The sequence below is a fragment of the Pecten maximus genome, chromosome 10, assembly GCF_902652985.1.
Source record: "Pecten maximus chromosome 10, xPecMax1.1, whole genome shotgun sequence".
NCBI lineage: Eukaryota > Metazoa > Mollusca > Bivalvia > Pectinida > Pectinidae > Pecten > Pecten maximus.
The window spans coordinates 17,786,997-17,808,577 of NC_047024.1; the positions used below are offsets into that span (position 1 = coordinate 17,786,997).

Consider the following 21,581-nt stretch of genomic DNA (forward strand, 5'->3'; position numbering starts at 1 on the left):
TCATTCTATATTTTACTACTGCTTTCTCAAATTTCGTGTAGGTGTCCTCACCTAGGTGAACCCATGTCCTAGTATGAAGTGCCTGTGTCAAGTATCAGATAGATCACATAAACGTTATTTTTGATACAGAATGGCAGATGAAAAATTTAGTATTAGTGAGCAGGGCTCACATGAATATAATCCTCCCACCACCCCTCATCAATACAATATTTGTCAATACAGATGACCAAAAATGATGATTAAACAAAAACAAACCAAACCACCCACATCAAATCAGGTGTAGAATGTCATGCTGTGATGTTATGGTGTGAATATGAACTAAATCTGTACCGTGGTTCAAGAGATGTCTTTACACATAACTATGTGCTAATGGTCTAATGTGACAAGAATGTTGAAAAAAAAACAAAAAAACAACAACTTAAAGTCCTGTTCGAAGATCATTATTTTGAAAATGTCACAAAGCGAGGCACAAATAGCTCATCATCACAATATATTTGTTTCTGTCTTTCAGTACAATCTGTATGTCATCATGAAGGATTTTCCTCAATGTCAAACCATAACGACCAAATTACGTTTACCACAATCACAGTATAGGCATGCTATGTTAGGCAAATCTTGTATTTTGTATTTGAATGTTTGGGAGCCTCTTACATTGTTGTTTATAATTTTTACATATACACTGTATATGCTATTTGTCTGCCATTAATCAACTCGTTATGGTACGAGTCCGTGTGATTTACTGCCTTGTTTTAAATTGTTCATAATAAGGGACAAACAGAGAGTTAAAGGACATAAATGGAGTGAGAAAATATACAAGTAAAACAAAATTAATGCAATATTTAGTTTATTTTTTCAATACTTAATACTTTTCCAGACAATTATGCATCCAAATTGCTGTCATTACATTTCAAACTCATAGAAATCAAATAAAGTTGGTATTTCATTAAATCTTAAATATCTCAACAAATAAATTATTAATACCCATTTTTTTCCAAAACATATTTTTTTCTGAAAGTGTGAACCCACAATAAATCAAGTGGTACAGTTAACTAAGATTTGCTGTAGTGTATACATACATCGGCCACACTTGGGATTTTGATCATTCTTGGTCTGCAGTATAATCTGATATACAATATTGACTTTTAAATTGTAACTCATTTTCATGTACACTGTGCATGTGCTGTAAGATGAAACTTCATACAAAATGAGTTGGTCTGCAGTCGATCTTGAGCATCAAAGTTTACATGATTAATGCATTTTATAAGATGCATTTGATTGTTGCAATTTTGTTTTGTTTACATATTTAGATTTTCAATATCTTTAAACCAAACACTCTCCTTTACAATATCAACATTAATTTGTGTATCAATTAATTAGCAGATGTAATTAAATCTGCTCTTTCCAGTATCCCTATGGTGGCTTCAACACTACATTATACAATGAAACTAAGTTGGTTAAGATGTTCAATACTTATTTCCATGATAAATCCCGATATTGCAAGTTTAGAATTTGCTGTTTAATTAATTAATATCAAATAAACATTTCATAAAGGATAAAATTCCATATCTAGGAGTTGAATACATATACCTTTTCTATTTTGCAAAATTCCTAAAAAAAAAAAAAAAAATTGTGATTCATTACTGTTTAACTCTATGTCAAAATCCAAAGAAATACTTCTGTATAACTATCAGTAGCTATAGGTTATGTACATCAATCATTCTGCCCACAAACCAAATTACGACACAAGTACTGTATATACATTTGTACAACACAGGCCCTGACTAGACATGTACATATATATACACTGTATACATTACTTATAAAGACATGTATTTCAAATAGTCTTAAGTGCGTCACCCCATAAAAGTCCCACTTTTTCCATGCGATATGAATGTTTTTATAAATGAGACTAGCTTTTTGTGGACTGTTTCCGTCGATTCTTCTCTTGTTTTGAACAATTTTACCTATATTTCCATATATGTCAAACAAAATCATTGGATTAACAAAGAATTTGACAACTTTGTCAAATTATCATAGGGTCATTTGTACTACATGTTTTTTCATTTTGTTTTTATATATAAAAAACAACAATTTTTAACATGTAAATTCTATTCTTGAAACCAAAATCAGAATGGTTTTGAATTTAATCTTTGGCATGAAACAATAGCTATATACATGTAGGTGAGCATTGTTATAATTCTGATTGTTAAACCTAGGCCTCATCTCTTTCGATGATTGTTTTCTTGACTAGAGTTGCTTTCTATCAGAGATGATATTTTGAACATGATGAACATGCATATTTTATTCCATAGAACAAAAATCAACAGAAATATATTCTAAACCACAATAAATAAGGGGTATAACTTCAGCTAAAACATTATCATAAATCTGACATTGGAAACAGAAATATCTCAAGGTTGGAAACTCAGAAATAAATATCTTTAAGATGGGAAGTCGGAAACAATTATCTTTAGGATTGGAATTCCGAAACAGTTAAAACATCATTATAAATTTGACGTTGGAAACAGAAATATCTCGAGGGTGGGAACTCGAAAAAAACAATTATCTTGAGGGTGGGAACTCTGAAACACAAATATCTTGAGGATGGGAATTCAGAAACACAATATTATCTTTAGGATGGGAACTCGGAAACACAAATATCTTTAGGATTGGAACTCGGAACATAAATATCTTTAGAATGGAACTCAGAAACACAATTATCTTTAGGATGGAACTCAGAAACATAAATATCTTTAGGATGGAACTCGGAAACATAAATATCTTTAGGATGGGAACTCAGAAACACAATTGTCTTTAGGATGGAACTTGGAAACAATTATCTTCAGTATGGGAACTCAGAAATTAAGCAATTATTTCGAATATCAGTAGTTTACGTACAAAAGATTTTCTATACTAAACTCATTATCGATTTAAATTGTTCATATTTAATATTTCTTAAAAGATGACCATGACCATGAAGAGGAACACTTTCAAACATGGTAAAACCCTGAGTTACACTGGATGTTTACACAAGATGTCATAGTTGGATGCCCATGGTTGACTGCACTATAAATTATCCTACATTTATAATATCAGTGATACCTGTAGCATAGTGAAGTGTTATCAACCATGGGTATCCGACAATGAATAAATGCATATGAAGTTGGATCCGCAATATATACACACACCTATACACGAGGTACATTAAACACTCAAGTTTATATCTTCATACTTGACAGCAATTTGTTTGGACACTGGACCACGTACTGAATGGAAAATGTATAAATGGCCAAATTTATACATTTATTTTGATGAAACATTCACCCCTCTTATTTGGTAATAATTATCATTTGTGTAACTGATTACCCTATAAACCTATTGAAGTAATATGGAACTTTGGTCCAATATCCAATAAAGAAGTGAAGAAATCACCTGAGCTTCATGTATACGCTATAGGTTGGGGACAACACTAGTGACATCATCTATATACTGTTCACCAAGTTCTGAGATGGATTCAACACTACTGACACTTCCCTGCGATTCATTCTTTTCACCATCTTTCTGTTCAGCACTACAAAACAAAGAATTATCGCCACCATTCTGATCCTGCGCAGGTTCGCCAGGGTTTTGTATGGCACTTGTTTTGGGTACCTCAATCTGTGTCACTGACTGATCTCGACTCACTATGGATTCTCCGATGGGCACAGTTTCAGAATAATTATGTAAATTATAGTCAATATGTCCTGTTGACTCGCACTCACCAATTACCTCCCCTTGATTTTTAACACACAGAACAGGCGCCGGTTGTCCTTCTATATTTCGCGTTGTTTCTGTAGAACTTGTTGAATTAATGTCCACTTGATTCCGTACCTGTGTTGAGAGGTCTGATGTACTAATATTCGTGTTGTCAGTATTGCCAGGATTATCTGAGCGTGTTAAGCTAATATCTATATAATCAGTAGTATTATCATTCGTAACATTACTAGACCTTTCTGTCTGTTGAGGGGGAGTACTAGTGTTAACACCGGCCGAGCTATTGTTCTCAGGCTGAATCTTGTACACATGGATGACGGTCTCGCCACCCGGCGTGGTTGGTCGGTTGTAGACCAGGATAAGAGGTTCGTTAACATTATCCCCTATGAGTGCAGCCTGTCCTGATGTCTGTAGAAGCTGTACTAACTGTTCTGTATTTGTTCCGATATCAACAACGGGCATTCCTGACTGCATCACCATGACGTTTTCTACGTGTGGCGTGTCGGTGGCTGGAGGAGCGGGATTATTTCCTTTACTCATGTTCATCAGAATCTCTACAATTTCATTGGATTCCTCGACTCCTTGAGGATTGTTTTGGGAACTGAAAAAAAAAAAAAAAAATTTTTTTTGACAATTCAATATGAGTACAGCATTTAAGATCATGGAAATAAAGACAACTCCAGTTATTTAATTCAAAATTAAAGAAAAAATTCGATATAAGTAAAATTATGTTGTAAAACACTTACTGGTGCACTCTAGGTTACTACAGAAAGATAACGAGGGGCAACGACTACTGGTAGCTTGATATTAGACCTTGAAGCTTATTTACTGAATATATATACATGTAATGGCCTTAAAACTATCCCCCAGCTAATATTTGTACGGTTGTAAAACATGCCAAACATTTATTCACACAATCAATAATTGATCAACAATTTAATAATGGTGGAGTCATTTAATGACATTCTGGCCATGATAATTATTTCTCTGAAAAGAAAAATGATTAATGTTTTAATATTTGACAGGTGACAAAACAGTTCATTCTGTGCAATATGTGTAACTTTAAAGGTCGCTAAAATTGACATGTTTTCATATTAACTGCAGGTTAGCGTAAAACAGCATGCCAGATTTGTCAGAGTTTCCATGCATCACACTAGCTTAATGGACGGATATGAATCCGACCATTTCAAGAATTTTTATTAAATGTATGTAACTGCGGCAGTGTCAATGATAATTGACTTGTCTGTACAGAAAAGAAATTTTCCAAAGTATGCCCCAAACCGGTTTGTTTGAACAACATATTTACCTAAAGGCAGCATTCTTAATCATCCTGCCTATATTTCCATGAAAGTTATAAGAAGTGTTGTTTCAGTGTGAATATGAATTGTTATACATGTTTGTACTGATGAACTGTAAAGCTCAAGGTTAATAAACAAATTGAAATTAAAATAATCTTTATCAGATACAGACATATTTCTCCATTTTGACCGCTGAAGTAAAGGGTACCATCAAAATTAAGATAACCACCAGAACTATTATTATTGATCAATTATTGGGTTCAACTAGTTTCCTTTAATACATTTTACATAATTGCAGCAGGGTACATACAGATCTGGTCAAACCAAATTCACAGACATTTCAAATTTAACACCTTCAAGGCCTTAATTAAATTTTACAAAGAATATTTCACATAAAATAAAAAACATTAATTTTAACATCAACATTTTCTGCCTAATGCTTCACAAATCTCCTGTTTGATTGTAGCACTGATGATTGTAGCACTGATTAGCATACTTTCCTGTGGTCTATCATTTTGAGTCACAATGAAATTTGACCTTTGAATTTACAGACTAAGCAAAGATATTCAAAGATCACCCATCAGGATTCAAGACCTTGTATAGGTATTTGGAAGTTGGGTATATGGAAATGTAGATATACATCAAAGAAGAAAATTGATCGCTACAGTATAAAGATGGAACATAGAACCTACACAATGTCAGTTAAAAACTTCTCCATTGGTTTTGCTACCAAGGAATTTTGTCAGATTGAGGCTTGCTGCTTCAGCTTCTTAATGTAAGGGAGATAACCACAACACAAACACCAGATACTAGTAACCATATGTTATCACCATGGAATTCTATTGGAAAAATATATACCGTATTTGACCTAATAAGGGCGCCCCTACCTTTTTTCAAGGAAATAAATCTTTGACTGAGTGTCAAAATGGTGTCAAAATGGTGTTCAAAAGTAATAATTCATGTGAAATATTTTGCTACTTTGTGTTCAATTTTCTTCAACAAATTAAGTAACTGAAACACATGTTTTCGCCACATTTTGTGAATTCCTACAGGCTACAGATGACATGTCAGTGCAAAGAGCACCCAAAACTAAACACACATACAAATAATAACTTACCATCTTTATTTGAAGATAAAGTAAAGACTTCATTCTTGTTGTTAAATAACTTTTGTTCAGAACAGAAAGCTAGTAAAAGACATTGTAAATCAATTATTAGGTCAAAGAAAACGATGTCTGATATGATCTGGGAAATCACCTGTTTCTATAAATAGAACACAAAAGAGTTCCATTTGAACATAAATGGTGGAACACACGTTCTCTGGTCTAAAGATCAGCTGGCATGGTTAACAAGTTTACAGGAGTATTCAAGTGATGTTTAAGCTTAATATATGATAATGAATAGATATCTTCATCTGGAATATTTTTATGACTGAATATTTTACCGTTTCCACAACCTTGGGTATTCTGCTATAAGGTATAGTCTGTTTCATAAAACTTCAGAATAACTAATCTTAATAAGGGCGCCCCCACTGTCAATTACCCGCGCCCTGCGCCCTTATTAGGTCAAATACGGTATATGCCAATCCATAAACTTTGGTGTAAAAGTTTAAAAGTATCACTTATTAAGAGTTGGATTACCTGTTGCGTGTGGCTAACAAACGCCTTCGCGCTTCTTCCACTTGCTGTCGTTTCACAGCAGATTTCTTGGCTTCAACTTCTTCTGAATCTTCGTTTTCATTGTAGTAATATTTCCCTAAAAGTGCAGAATCAAGTAATAACTTAACATATCTACTTTAACTAAATTTTGATGAAATAAATGGTTTTCAGATCTACAAAGAAAATAACAAGCTCTGAAATCTTTTAAACTGAAGACAACAAGGTTGTCGGTAACAAATATATGACAATGTATACCATAACATCATGGTCACTAAGGAGCTTATAAAAAGTGATATAAATTACTTATAAAACACAGTATGTATTGCATAATGTGGAAAGGTTGTTTAAAAACTTACATTCTTTTCTTGGTTTTGGCCTTGTAGATTTTTCTGCAGTTTTATTTTCCTTTTTAGCCCTCTTTCCTGATTTGCGTGCTGGTTTAGTCACCTCAATATCCATTTCTTCGTCCTCTTCAAACACAGCCAAATTGAAGGGCTTTTTGTTGCCTGAACAGAAATTGACAGATTGTCACTATATTCCCAATATGTAAAAATCATTTAACTCTTTTTGTACCATTACCTAGACTTGTGTTATGTTTGTATAATTTAAACATCAGTTTCAATACTTCACTTCAGATTACTTATAAAACGAGACAGCAAGTCCAGTAAAAACCATTAATAACAAATTGTGGAGTTCTTTCAATAACCAGTATATTATGCTTTGATTACTTTCATGTGACCTAGAACATTCATGAACTCAAACATTTTCCTTTTTTATCTGTGATTTGCTCTCACAGCAATCTAATGTCAATTAAATTCATCAATTATAATGATTTTTTTATATACTGATTCAAAAATCTCTGTTAATTTACACACTGATATCAGAGCGAGGATTTAATTGTCAACATTACTATCAGGAAATAGTATTTATATCTTGTAAACATTTGAAACTCCTTTAAATCAATTCTACATGGTAATCTAACAATAAAATTAAAACTACAATAAATGCATTCTTCATATATACCTAATTTTAGCCTATTGTGTATCTTGAATTGTTATTTACGATAATTTCATATCTTTTCAAGTCTTGATAAACAATGTGATGTATCTGACTTACGCAAAGCCGCTTCCACTTTGTCTCTGTTTTTCTTATCTTCAATTGCAAACTTTTTCTGAATAATAAAAAATGTAAATCTGTTAAAAAAAGGAACGTATAATCATCAGTCATATCACCTGGTAATATATTAACATAGACAAATATTAAACGCATATCAGAACTTGAGTGCCGACTTGATTATCTACAAGACATAATGTTTAAGTATTGTTAATCTTCAAATAAATCATGAATACTTTTGGAGAAGACTTATATAGGCTTGCCTGTTGTCCAATCCATTTGTTTTAGTATAACAATAAAACTTGTTGAAATGAAATGAAATCAATATTGCAAAAATGATGAATATGTCTGTATACCAAAAAGACAACTTACTTTGATGTCATTGCGAGACCTCTTTGGAAACACACTATGAATCAGAGAGAAATCTGTGCCAATGTAACTCAATGCTTTGTAGAACTTTTCAGTCTCTGAAAACAATACAGAAAATATCTATATAGATCAAACCAGTCTTGGAGTTGGACGCTGAAACCAATTTAAGGGAACATCACTCTAAAACATGTTGATATATTATTTTCAGTAATAAGTTGTGTAAATAGGTTGCCTGGACTTAATAAATTTCTTTTACACAAAATTGCTTACAACAGAAAGCCGATGACAGGGTCCATTGAATTGGGAATTTCTACACGACAAAATGTGACAGTGGGAAAAACGAAAATAGTAAAATCCATACTTTCAGTTTTTCTTTGTTTTTTATTTCATTTTGTTATCTGTAGCTGTTTTTTATTTTTCACTATTGCCTTAAAGGTCTTTGTATATAAAACATACTTAATCATTCAAAAGTGATTTCAAAATTCGGAATCTTTTTATGACAAATTGGGAATTTTCACAAGATTTTTTTTAGGGGAATGGGTCCTTTTAACGGACCCTTTTTCTATTGTAGGAAAATCCCTGATGATGAACTTGTACCTTTCTCCGACCATGACAGCTTTTGTCTCTGCTTTCTGAAGCTGGTGTACGTAACGTTAATGTCAGTTTCATCGATCACATCTCCATCCTCCTCTATTACACTGTCGTTATTCTTTATCACAAGACTGGAAGATAAATTAAATCATTATAGACCTGATTAATTAGAAATCTATCAAAACGAGTAGATAATACGGAATATCATGAAACGCTCAAGAATTTCTTAAATAATGTCACACATTGGTTTGAAAACTCTACAAATAATATCAAGAAAATATTCTTCTAAAATAGCATGTTTGCTAAAATAGCACATTTGCTAAAATAGCACGTTTGCTAAAATAGCATGTTTGTTCAACATCTAAAGTGATGACATATAATAATGACTTGTATCTCAGATGTGTGGTATTCATCAGGATTTCAGTATTCTTCAAAAATCCATCAACCTAATGCTCAATCTATGATCAAAGAATCAGAACAGCAACATACAAACTGAGATGTCGAGCCAATATGAATGACATTCACATCCAAGTGTTACAGGGCGACAAAAACATTCAGTGGCAGGTTTTTATTATTTCAAAATATTTTAATTGTCAACACAACAGGTATAATCTCAAGGTATTTTTACATAGAATATCATCAAGATTTGGTGTTGGCAAAAGGGATTGGACAACAGGCTCAGCCTATATTAGTCCTTTCCTATAGATTTCCAGTTTAATGAACATATGAGTATTGCAAAATTAGTATGTAGTTAGAAAATATTAGAAGTTAATAATTGATATGTATAAACAAAGAAAACACATTCTCACTCACTCTCATACTACTATGTACTCATGATGTATTTTCAATTGATAGAACTTTTATATAAACAAATGAGTATATAAACATAATTATTACTTATAATTTTGAAAGCGTTTAATTTTTTTTAGATAAGAACTAGTGTTGGAGAGTATGATTATATTTAAATCAGTTGACAAGTCAATGACACCATATAATAGAACTTGAAGATTGACATATCAAGCAGGGCAGTGGCAGGGTTAGGTCATCACTACAATCTAACATCAACAGGATACATTCGGTTGGACACATGGCAGTTTGGTTTGGTTTATTTTGTTTAACGTCCTATTAACAGCTAAGGTCATTTAAGGACGGCCTCCCGTGCGTGCGACATGTATGCGTGTGGTAAGTGTGTATGTGTGTTTTGGGAGGCTGCGGTATGTTCGTGTTAAGTCTCCTTGTGATAGGCCGGAACTTTTGCCGATTTATAGTGCTACCTCACTGAAGCATACTGCCGAAGACACCCAGCATCATACCTTTCCTCGTTGATAATAATGTTGCCATCAGGTCCAATCTTGACCTGTGGTACCGGCATAACTTCATCCTCTGTGGCTTCTGGGTCATCCACCTTTTCTTCCTCCGCTGTTGGCGCAGTCAGACTGACCACACCTTCTTCCTCATCATCACTTGGAGAGACCGATTTCTTCTTCTTTTTATCTTGTCCAGGTTTCTTCCTGTTACAAAATGTCTTAGTTACATTAAGGTGATTACAAGATGAATAATTAACATTATTATACCTTATGTAAGATTCTCGCCTTATTATTGGTCAATTCCTAATCACATGACCTGAAACAATATGCAGTGTCAGAAACAGCGGTCAACATTGCCGTGGGATATTGCAATGTTCCCCGCTCCGCCCGAAAACGCACGATTGTTTCTTACGGAAAATCCCGAACATTGAAAAGGGAGACAATTCTTACAAACGCAACAGTGTAGTTTTACATGAAGAGAACTGTACCAGATAAAACAGATTTTTTCACTAGAAAATTTTTCTATTCGGTATAATAAAATAAATAGTGCCCTTGTCTGAGGGGAATATGGAGGATTGCTTCCCCTCGAGAACATTATCTTCCCTCGCCTATTGGCTCGGGAAGATAATGTTCCCTCGGGGAAACAATCCTCCATATTCCCCTCAGACAAGGGCACTATTTATATAGTGTCTTTCTCACTAACATAACTCCAAAGTTAAAGCTTGTTCAACTACTCTTTAAAGGACTTGCACAACTAAATAATTTACTATATGTTATTACTAGTGACCCCATCCCTTCATTTGCTGGTTTGAAGTTCAAATAATGTAAAATTTATATCAAATTAAAGTTTGAAGTTTTTTCTATTGGATAAAAGTTGTAATTATATAGGTTTAATGGCATATAAGAGCTCACGGATACTAGAAAGACAGTAACCCTGACATTTACAGTGAACTGGGGAACCCCCACCTGGAGAATTCCTGCCTTATCCTTCATTATTCTATTTTCAGTATCTCAAATCTCAAGACCCTACTCTTCATTCTCGTATATAGAAAGTAACCATTTATTTGCTCAAGAAAATCAGCTACAAACATAAGAAACACATTTTCTTCAGGGATTTGGTTCAGGTGAAACACCAGCTGATTGGCTGATTTAGTTGTGCGAGTCCTTTAAGCCAGAACAAACCAGAAAGATAACGTCAAATATATTTCTTCAAAAGTAATTCAGATTGCTACCACAACCAAATTTGACATAAACTTAAATATTACTTCATTGGGTTTGAAGATGGATTCCAGTAAATCAGGTCTCCCATCTTTATCTTGGTTCGGTCAACCGGAACATCAGTTGGTGCATCAACCTTGGTAGGCTTCTTTCGTTTGGGGGCAGAAGTCTGAAAAGAATCACAATATTTTTGGGTCAAGTACATTCTTGTTAGAATAATGCAATGTTACTTTACATAGAATCCAAACATCTATCTCACCAGGTCTATCATCAGAACTGATTACATAAAACTATGTCTGAAACTTTACCTACAAGACTGGAAAATGATGTCAAATGACGTAGTTTCACTTTGGATATGGCATATTAATCCCAATGTAATATTGATACTTCAAGTTGAAAACTGAGTATCGTATTGCCACCAATTTTTGTGGGCCGAAAATTCCATGATTTTCATGTTAAACAAAAGAATTTTAACGGATTAAATTTTGCAACCTTGCTTTAAAAGGATAGCTAATTTTCTTTATTGTTGGTCCTGATGTTGAATTACAAACTGTTCAGTGGTTCTTGGTCAAAAATTCTGTCACCTTTGTAGAAACATTCACCTATTCAGGTTGTCTGTATCCTTTTCAGTAGACATTTGTTTTAAATGTTTTATTGGTATATTTAGCAGTCAAACACTAGTATAGTTCAACAAAATTAAGCAACAATTAATGCTTATCAACATATTGTGTATTACTTTTGTTATAACATAAACAAAACATAATTATACAGCATATATTGTGTTCTGAACAATTATAATTATTGAAATAACCTTGGATGATTGGAGGCGGCTAAGGTGGTTAAACATGGTGCAATACAATGACAGTATTAATCGCAGTTTAACTATAAATTATTTTGCCGGTAGTGTTGGGACGATGATCGGTAAAGATCGATTAGCGATCGTTTATAGCATCTCGATGCCGATGATCGATGGCAAACATCAACAATCGATCATCGGCAAATATAAAAAGGTACCGAAACGAACGAACCTCATGATCAGTATATGTAATCGAACGCGCCCGTCAAACAATGTACAAAGATGGCGGCCGCTGAAGAAAATCTAAGGGAAATATACCCAAACCCAGGCTCCATAACGAAATCAGATGTTTGGAAATTCTTCGGATTTTATAAAATTAATGATAATGAACCACCATCAAAAAAGAATTTGGATACAACGCAAGCTGTTTGCCGTCTATGCCGCAAGATTTACAGAAATACAGGTAAGTTCTACCAAGCTAACAAACTCGTACGGCAGACGTAACGTGTTTCATTTGTAAACTCAAAATTGTATCAGCCGTTTAGAACGCTTGTCAGTTGTATATTTATTATCTTTGAACAAGTATCAACTTAATGTTTTCTTCCGTCGTTTTCAGGAAATACTACGAATTTCAGAGCCCATATTGACGGGGAACACAAATTACCGTCGGGAAATTCCACACAATCGCGATCAGACAAAGTTGAAACAAAATTAGTTCAACCAACAATATCGGCTGCATTTGTCAAAAGATGTGATGTTGTATCAGGATCAAATACTGTATTGAGTCAAGAACGGAGAGGACGGGTCGATGATGCAATATATCAACAGACATTAAAAACAATAATTTCCAGGGAGATCTGAGTGCATGTATTGTATTTGCATTTGTGAGTTTTTCACCCTTGTTCGTATACATGTTCAATAAATGTTTACTATTATTTTCTAGTCAAAAAAATGGTGTGTCAAAAATGTCAAAAACTGTCAATTGTCTAGTCAAGAATGTTTAGTTATTGTTTACTATTATTTTCTAGTCAAAAAAATGGTGTGTCAAAAATGTCAAAAACTGTCAATTGTCTAGTCAAGAATGTTTAGTTATTGCTCTGTTATAAATACTAAATTGTTATTGTTTATCAGTTTAATAGCTCAATTAAGCTGTTTTCATTGTTAATAAAAATATTGTTTTTCTTGATTGTAGCTTTTTGTGATTGATGTGTCCTCATGATCTAGTAATTAAAATTATTTTGAGAAATCCTCAAATCCCAAAAACATATCAAGTTGGAACACCCCTTTTCTATAGTGCTTAAAGGAACTGGTTAAGTGATTCATAAAGTGGCATTAACATATTAGAGACTTTATTATGTTTCACATACTACAGAGGGGGGTGAAGCATACAGTACACATACAACACAAAATAAAGTAAACAAAGGCAGATAACTGAAAACAGTTTATTTCCATGCTAAGTTACTAATATTCAATGGAATTTTAAAGATATTAAAGTTATAAATGCATTGGAAAAGTAAACCGATTATTTCACCGATTATCGGATCGAATAGGGTATCCGATTCCAACCGATGATCGATTATTATTTTCAACCGATTTCCCAACACTATTTGCCGGTAATATTTACCCAAGTATCATAATTTTACTGTCCTAATTTTCACCCCTAGGTCAATTGCCAGCGAAAAGGTGAAAATATCCCCATAAAAATAATCGGCTATACGGTATGTCCTTATTTTGAAATATACCGTAACTCTTTTAGAAAACTGTTAAAAGCATAACAATAATTGTTGATAAGAGTCGCACCCTACCTCTGCTACACTGGTATGCCGATGCCTTTTCTCTCCAGCCACCGTCTCACTTGTACTCATCTGTCTTTGCCTTCGTTCTATGACAGGCAGTACATCTACACCACTCAGATTGCGATGACGACGCTCTGCTACAGTTGTCTCCCCTGGTATTCTTGTATCTGACCTGGAAGCTTGACCGCTTGTGTCCATTGCCTCTGTGGTTGGATAGTGGACCTGGAGCTCTCTTGCCACAACCACAGACTTCTCAGGTGAGGAGAGTGCTTTATCGGGGGACTGACTACAAAACCAATATTTTAAGCATGTTCATCTACGGTCAGAGACAGTTAAGAATTGGGCGAAATAATCTTATGAAAGGTTTATTTTACCAGCTACTTTAGGAATCACACTGCAATATATTTGTAGCATAATCCAATCGTAATGATGATTTGATTTTACTTATTTTTTCAAGGTACTTTTTAAAAAAAAATTCTTGAATAAAGATGTTGAATTGAGAATGAACTCTGAAGCAGCACTTGTTTTCAAGTTTAATAAAATATGAGATAATGAATGGATCATAATTTGTGGTGGTTTTATATGTACATCATCATATCAATTCAAAAACTTTCACTACTACAAAATCTCCAGTAGAAAAAAATATGGTAGGGTGTCATACCTGATAATTGGTCTTGGTGATTTCATTGGAGATGAAGGGCCACTTTGGTTCGCACCTCCTTTAATAGTAAGCTCAGGGGCTCTGCAAGATACATTAAACACTCGTTCAAGAAAATAATGTAAATATAAACATAGACCTATATATTGGTGTAATACTTCATAATTAAAATCTCACTAGATATAAATTTTGTTTCTGTTGTCTTAAATTTTTTTTCCGTTGAACTAAATTAAATCAAATAGACTGATAAGATTTCATGCTAACGAGCTGCAACAAGTTTTAAAAACAATGAAAATATGATCATATATTATTGCACTTCCTTTACTGTTAAAAATCTACACGAGTGATTTGCTTATCAAAATTGTTTATAAGCCTAGGACTCTTACTTTTTGGGTCTTCCTGAATCAGAAAGGTTTGGCCTAGCCTTTGGCAGTCTGTTTCGTGTGATCATCTGTACTTTGTTTTTGGGTGGGACCAGTATTTTTGGTAACACTGGTATCACATCCCCGCCATCTTTCCCAGGAGCTACTGTCTTGCTCTTGTCTGGCACTCCAGATATGGCCATATCTTTAGTTTCTTCACTCGTTGTTTGGACAGGGGAGATAATTTCAGAATTATGTGCTTCACTTTTGCTGTCAGTACTACCAGCATTCTCGACATGATTATTTATTGGTTGCGTTTGTCTTTCTAGTTCATCCGTTGTGACCGACGCATCTTTCTCCAGTTCCTTGTCATTATCTTCGTCACTGACTTTTTTCCTCAACCTTTCCAATGTTTCTTTCTTTGGAACAGGAGAAGCAGGTGGTTGTTTACCCTTCTTGTCTGGAGCAAGTTTTGTTAACCCAGATTTGGTTCCCCCAACCTTTGGCCCAAGGTTGGGTTTTATACTTAATCTTGAGCGTCTTGTTGCCATCTCTGACTTTTCAAACTCTGAAATAATGAACAAATTATAAAGTATATATATTTTGTAAATTAAATGAACATGCATATTTTTAAAAATAATTTAGATTTATGATTTTCACAAAATCTTGTTAGAGAGGAAATGATTCCTTCAACAAAATGTGCTGGTTACCTTGTTGTTAGGAATGGAAATTGATCTAAACATACTTTCACCTACTTCTTGTAAGTTCTGAAAATATCAAAAGCATATTATCACTATTTTGTTGCTGGGACCTATACTACTCCAATAATATTAGAGGTTTACACGACAGGAAACTTTTGACAGGCTGTCATGTAACGATATCCACCAATGTAATCAGGTGGAATAAGACCTCATATACGTATAGGAGTAGGACCTATACCCTTTTTTCAGTATCTAATTCACAAGTATTTTCCTGTGGATAACATGGATTGCTAAATATTGTGTTAATTGAATTATTTTGCATATAGGCATAATCGGTGGCATGCATTTAAAGGGACATCACGGTAAAAACGTTGTAATTTTCAATGAATGTACGTGTTTTGTTCCTTTCCAGTTATGTTTCTGTGCTGTCCCAATGGTTACAGTCGATCCTCATGTCCAGCTTGACCACTTGATTTATTTGGGAATCCCCCTCTAAATTTAGCGCGGAAATTATTTTTAAATCATCACGTAACTGTTTTGAAATCGAGGCAACACAAACACACGATAGTTTACATGGCGAATTATTAGTTGGACAATGATATTATACAGTGGTTTAAATGTTAAATAACACGTTCTGTATATATTCCGGCACATATATTTATGTATAGTATAGTGACAGTAGCGATGTACTGGTACAGACTGTATAAATATTACCGAGTTTCTGTAAATATTACCGAGATTGTCATGACCTACTATCCAGCAATCAAGCAGAATACGAGCAGCGTCCGTATTACTGCTGTTTTCATGTTTGAACTGTATTGTACTGCTTCCCCAGTTTAATTCTAGGATTGTGTTTGACCCATTTTCCAATTATTTTCTTCATTGCGGAAGCTGTTATCGTTTTCAACCGCAGTCGATTCACATTGGAAGCCATTTTTGTTTTCAGGTGTTTTAGTGTGTTGTGCGCATACGTGTTATCGTATATGTCACAAAATTTGCATATTCAGACTATTGATCAACGAATTGTGATAACCTTTTTATAATTAATAATTGATGTTTTTTATATACATATATCATCAAATTCGAATGTTTATTGTTCATAAGGATATTTTTTTTAAAGATATACCCAATAATATGAAAAAATAAAAAATAAAAAATTGGTTTACCGTGATATCCCTTTAAATTGATCTGTAAAAGTTCAAGGAGAAGTAGTGTACAGCCAGCCGGGATCGAAACCGCGACCCCCGGCTTACTGGTCCGCTGCTCTACTGACCGAGCTTAAGGGAAATTCCCCCTAGCCGGAAGCTAGAAGGCGACCATACAACTATGTACAGCATTTACAATTAAAACCCGGCCTGCTACAGATCCAAACTCACTACACTTCATGATAATTCTCAGTACCGAAAGTCTCAGCAACTTCTGAAACGTATGTTTATTACTATAATCATACTGTACTCTGGTTGCATGCTGACTGTACCCAGGACATCTAATTGACCCTAGATTTTCAGCAATTTCGGAAGTCAAATTACCATTTCTCAGAAATCTGAAGGGTTAAAACATGTCAACTAGGCATGTTTCTTCAAACCAGAGTCTAATCTTATTTTGGGGAGTCAAAAATTAACCATACTCTCAAGGATCTACAGGACTCCCTGGCTGTTCCTGTATTTGTGTATAAGAGTTGGGGTTATCAAGGTCTGTTCCTTAATTTACGAAATGTCAACAAATGTTTAAATTCGGACAGAATTTCCAAATGATAACTCTGTGCACAGGGTTTTGCGTAATTAAATGATTATGATAATAATAACAGAGTCGAGATCAATATAAACATGATGCTATATTATCTTAATTGATCTCGACTGTAGTTTTAATTATCATCATTAGCATAATCCATCACCAGGTTATATTTCCTGTGGTCTGCTTGTACTCAATATGGTACGAAAACCAGTGTCGCTCGATCCCGTTTGACTCACACTTTTAGAAATCTGTGTGGTATATATGAGTATTTGGTTCCATTGCGTGGTGAGAAACACGTCTAAACCACAGAACAAAAATTAGTATATTGCTAACACTTCAAATTGTCTTCAACATCCATTCAATATCTCGTGTTCCTCATGTGTCTTCCATGGTGGTCGAATAGCTTAACTTCCGGTACGGAGTTCTTATATATTACGGAATGAAATACAAACGGGTCAGAGGTGATGCAATGTCGTGAAATAGTGCAGGATCATATAGTCGATAAGAAACAAAATGCAATATGTTCATTGATGTGTAAACTTTAACAGACAAAATAAAATGATACCATGCATATTATGTATTTATAGATGTTTTATGGAAAAAAATAATTTAGCTATTTTTTGTTTTCTGTATTTGATTCAATATAGTTGCAAATTAGTTATAGACTATATGTGCAAAACTTTGTCATTACGAAATTTTCTAAAAATAAATAACGATTACTATATAACCTTGTTGTTGGTGACCAAACTATCATTACTAAACTTACATCTCATCGTTCATCATGTGCTGAACACTGATTTCCCCAAGGTTTTTCTGAACAACAGGTATGTAAAATTTAATGGTTCTACAACCATCAGTACTAGATGCAATGTACGTACGTACATGTACCTTGTACAATGTAGTTGATTAAACGATTAATACGTTATTGTAGAGATTAAACAATCTAGTTCTGAATAAATCAATTCGTATTTTTAAATATTCATTTTATTTACAAAAGTTTTTTTTCCAATGCAGTCACATTAATATTGTTCATTCGTACTAAATACTAACCCATTTACACCAGATTTGTCTTTCATACAGTCATATTTCTCATACCATAAAAGCTATAAAAAAAATCGTAATGACTGCATACAGAAAGTTAATATTTCATTTTAAATAATACTGTATTGCTATAAGGAGGAAAATGGCCGAGAAAAAGAAAGAACGAGAAACAGGTGATAGGACAGAAATGAGAGAAAGAATGGAATGGAAGATATGGGAAGCTTATTCAGAACAGGCGTATCATGGAAGGAACTCTAAACCGAGTTAATTTAGGTTAAATCACTAGATAGTAACTGGGTAATTAAAATTTTATTCGTTGATGAAGATTTTGTAAACAGTTGCGTCAGGTTTTAGGCAATATCTATAAGTATGATCCATTTCTTCCATTCATATGGGTCTTATTTACCACATGGAATACATTTTCAACCACACAGTTTTCTTTTATTACATTTACTATAGAGACGTAACAAAGAGAGTAATGTGTACAGTTCTGGTTCTGTAGATATAAGGCTTAATTAGAAGAACAATTTCGTTATCGACACCATTATAAATGCCTGTATTATTTACCATTCCAAATAACAATATTCCTTTATTAATCTGTAATGAAATTGTTACTGCATCTAGCAATCTTTCAAGACTTGTCAGAAATATCTGGACGTCCTGACATTCCCATAACATATGAAGAATTGGCTCCCTTTCTCTATTACAAATATTACAATCGGGATTGTTAGATAATCCTATACTGTATACATAGGTTGTTAGAATGAAGTGGTTAACCTTGAATTGTAGCTAGCAGAGTTTAGAATTTTGAGTTGTTCGAAAAGGATTACTGTATTTTTTCCCCATTTCTCTTTATTAAAATCAAAGATATTCCCCCATTTTTGCTGACCAGTTATATCGGTATTTTTTCTCAACAGAAAAAGGTAGAAGTCCTACTACCCTTATTTATTCGATTTTTGATAAGCAGTGAAAGATAGAATAGTTCAATATGTACAAATCTAATCTATAATCAGACGGTACATTAGCGATCTGAAGTCTAAAAGGTCACTGTTGTAAATGTCTATAGATATATATACATACAAATGTATATGGTTTGTACTAAAATTAATGAATATAATTTTTACTATCTAGGCTGATCTTCGCCAATGGGCTGATACACGTAATTTATTTAGGCTTTGTTTGCCTAGCTCATACTGTTTACGCCCTGGGAATCTGAGTGTGTGAAAGCTGGTTTCCGCGAAAATTACTTGTTTTATTTGTTAAAACAATTTTCTAAACATTGTTATTATGAAGTTATTCAATATTTTACGCATTCTTGAACACATATATATCGTCTAGCAGGCTGGAACGTTTTTACTACAAGTGGAAAATAATGACTTATTTCATTTTTTTCAGGAATCACGATGTTCTAGAGATAATCAACATGGGGATATAAAGATAGAGCAATAAATCTCGCCATGTAATGTTGTGCTGAAGCAACAAATCAGTATGGTGATTTAAGGAGAAAGTAAAGGAATTCACGGGACGTTGGACCTGGAGGAATTGCCACTTGCTAATTAATATGGCGTATTAAGGCGGCGTGGACCTAATGGACGTCAAGACAGGGAAATGATTCGTTACAGTTGAATAGTGAATGCTGTGCATGCACTTCAACAAACATGGCTGAAAGTCACGTGTATGATATGCACGTGCGTTTCGGTCGCCGAGACGGAAAGGACCTAGATGTGGGCTAGGCAATATCTGCCCAATGCCCAAGGGCGATATGTCAACACCTGAAACGTATGATGGATGATCGCCCGAACAACATCGCACGGATGCACCTGGCCTTGATGGGATCTGTACTCTCCTAGAAACGCCAATGGCATTTTTAAAGGAGACGAACATCCATGGAATGATCGGTTACGGAATCGAGTGGGAGGATGTGTGAAGGTGGGGATTGTGTCATCACCGTCAAAATGGCGACTCACGAGAAAAGGGCCCGCGAAGGGGCCCGGGGGGTGGGGATCGGGGAACGGGAGGGCGGGATTTTCTTTCTTTCATATTTGTTTCCAAGCTCAGATTTTCAGATTTTCAAAACAATTCAAAATTCCAAAATCAATACTCTTCTAAAAGACGGAATAAAAACCGTTGCGGACGTTTCACCTATTCCAATTACCAAATCAAGCACATTGCCACCGGACCTGAACAAAAGGTCATTGAAACTTTTTGAAACTCTAGAAGAACTGGGTATTTCAACTGAAAGTGTTAATTATGAACCGAAAGAACACAGGGACGCGGCTGACGACACGATCTATTGCAAGAATCTATTTCTCAAAGACAGAAAGGGACGCTTTTATTTGGTAATATGTCACGAAGACGAAATCGTTGATTTGAAATATTTGAGACAAAAACTTAAAGCTTACAGAAACTTTTCTTTTGCTTCTGCTACTGAGGTGTCATGGATTCTAGGTGTGTGTCCAGGGGAGGTGACTCCGTTAGCCTTACACGAAGACAGAGAAGGGAAAGTCAGAGTTGCAGCTACGCCGTCGATTTGCGTTACAGAAGATCTCCTCAACTTCCATCCGTTGGATAAACGGTATGCTACTCGTATGACATTCCTTGACCTTCAGAGATTTCTCACCAACTGTGGACACACACTGGAAATTCTGACCACATAAAACCCTATGCACTCTACTACATTTCTCGGTTAAAATAAAAGAACAAAATTATTTCAAATGATATTTTTATCAAGTGTTTTTCAGATATGTATACATATGGGGATTAAAAGAACGTAAATTGAATCTGTGTTGTGTTATTTTGATGAATTACATTGTAGTTGAAGTACGTTTATTTCGCAATACATGCAGTATGGTTAATCGTTTTACATTTTTGTCTCGTGTACTACTTTTCAGCCTCAATATTAACTATTCAATCCCCCAAAAAGGTGAAAATGGATTTAAAAGATTCATCAATCTAAAATGTAACTCAATAATTTCCATGTTAAAAAGTAACATGGAAATGGCGTTGACGCAATGTATTTTAACGATGAAACTCTCCCCCTCCACCAATAACGAATACAGATTTGCATATAATTCGTGTAAACCTAGAGTTTTTTTTCGATTATGTGTTTTTCAAACAACTTAAAAAAAAAAAAAAAAACCAGATGAAGTGTAAATAATTTCTGCTTATCATTACAGATTCAAAAACA

At 34.2% G+C, this 21,581-nt stretch overlaps 2 protein-coding genes and 1 long non-coding RNA gene across 4 annotated transcripts; 2 read left to right on the forward strand and 1 right to left on the reverse strand.

Annotated features, from left to right (window-relative positions):
• Window positions 1–827: 827 nt before the first annotated feature.
• LOC117335411 (transcription factor TFIIIB component B'' homolog) lies at window positions 828–17,765 on the reverse strand. Of its 2 annotated transcripts, none has more exons than XM_033895382.1 (12): window positions 17,687–17,765; window positions 14,943–15,486; window positions 14,560–14,640; window positions 13,908–14,184; window positions 11,354–11,475; window positions 10,095–10,292; window positions 8,788–8,912; window positions 8,194–8,288; window positions 7,825–7,879; window positions 7,065–7,214; window positions 6,691–6,805; window positions 828–4,354 (listed from the first exon to the last, which is right to left on the reverse strand). In XM_033895382.1, exons 2-12 carry the CDS (start codon window positions 15,467–15,469, stop codon window positions 3,451–3,453), a joined length of 2,649 nt encoding a protein of 882 aa, XP_033751273.1. In that variant the 5' UTR covers window positions 15,470–15,486; window positions 17,687–17,765; the 3' UTR covers window positions 828–3,450. The 2 variants fall into 2 exon arrangements, with proteins under 2 accessions (XP_033751273.1, XP_033751272.1); XM_033895381.1 differs by having other exon boundaries at window positions 17,590–17,761.
• Window positions 12,346–13,288, forward strand: LOC117335412. The gene is made up of 2 exons (XM_033895383.1): window positions 12,346–12,565; window positions 12,719–13,288. Exons 1-2 carry the CDS (start codon window positions 12,385–12,387, stop codon window positions 12,961–12,963), a joined length of 426 nt encoding a protein of 141 aa, XP_033751274.1. The 5' UTR covers window positions 12,346–12,384; the 3' UTR covers window positions 12,964–13,288.
• Window positions 17,766–18,062: 297 nt separating the features above from the next.
• On the forward strand, window positions 18,063–21,174 carry LOC117335413. Its single transcript, XR_004534400.1, has 2 exons — window positions 18,063–18,177; window positions 19,790–21,174. It is a non-coding gene; the product is annotated as an uncharacterized LOC117335413 (long non-coding RNA).
• The last annotated feature ends 407 nt before the right edge of the window (window positions 21,175–21,581 follow it).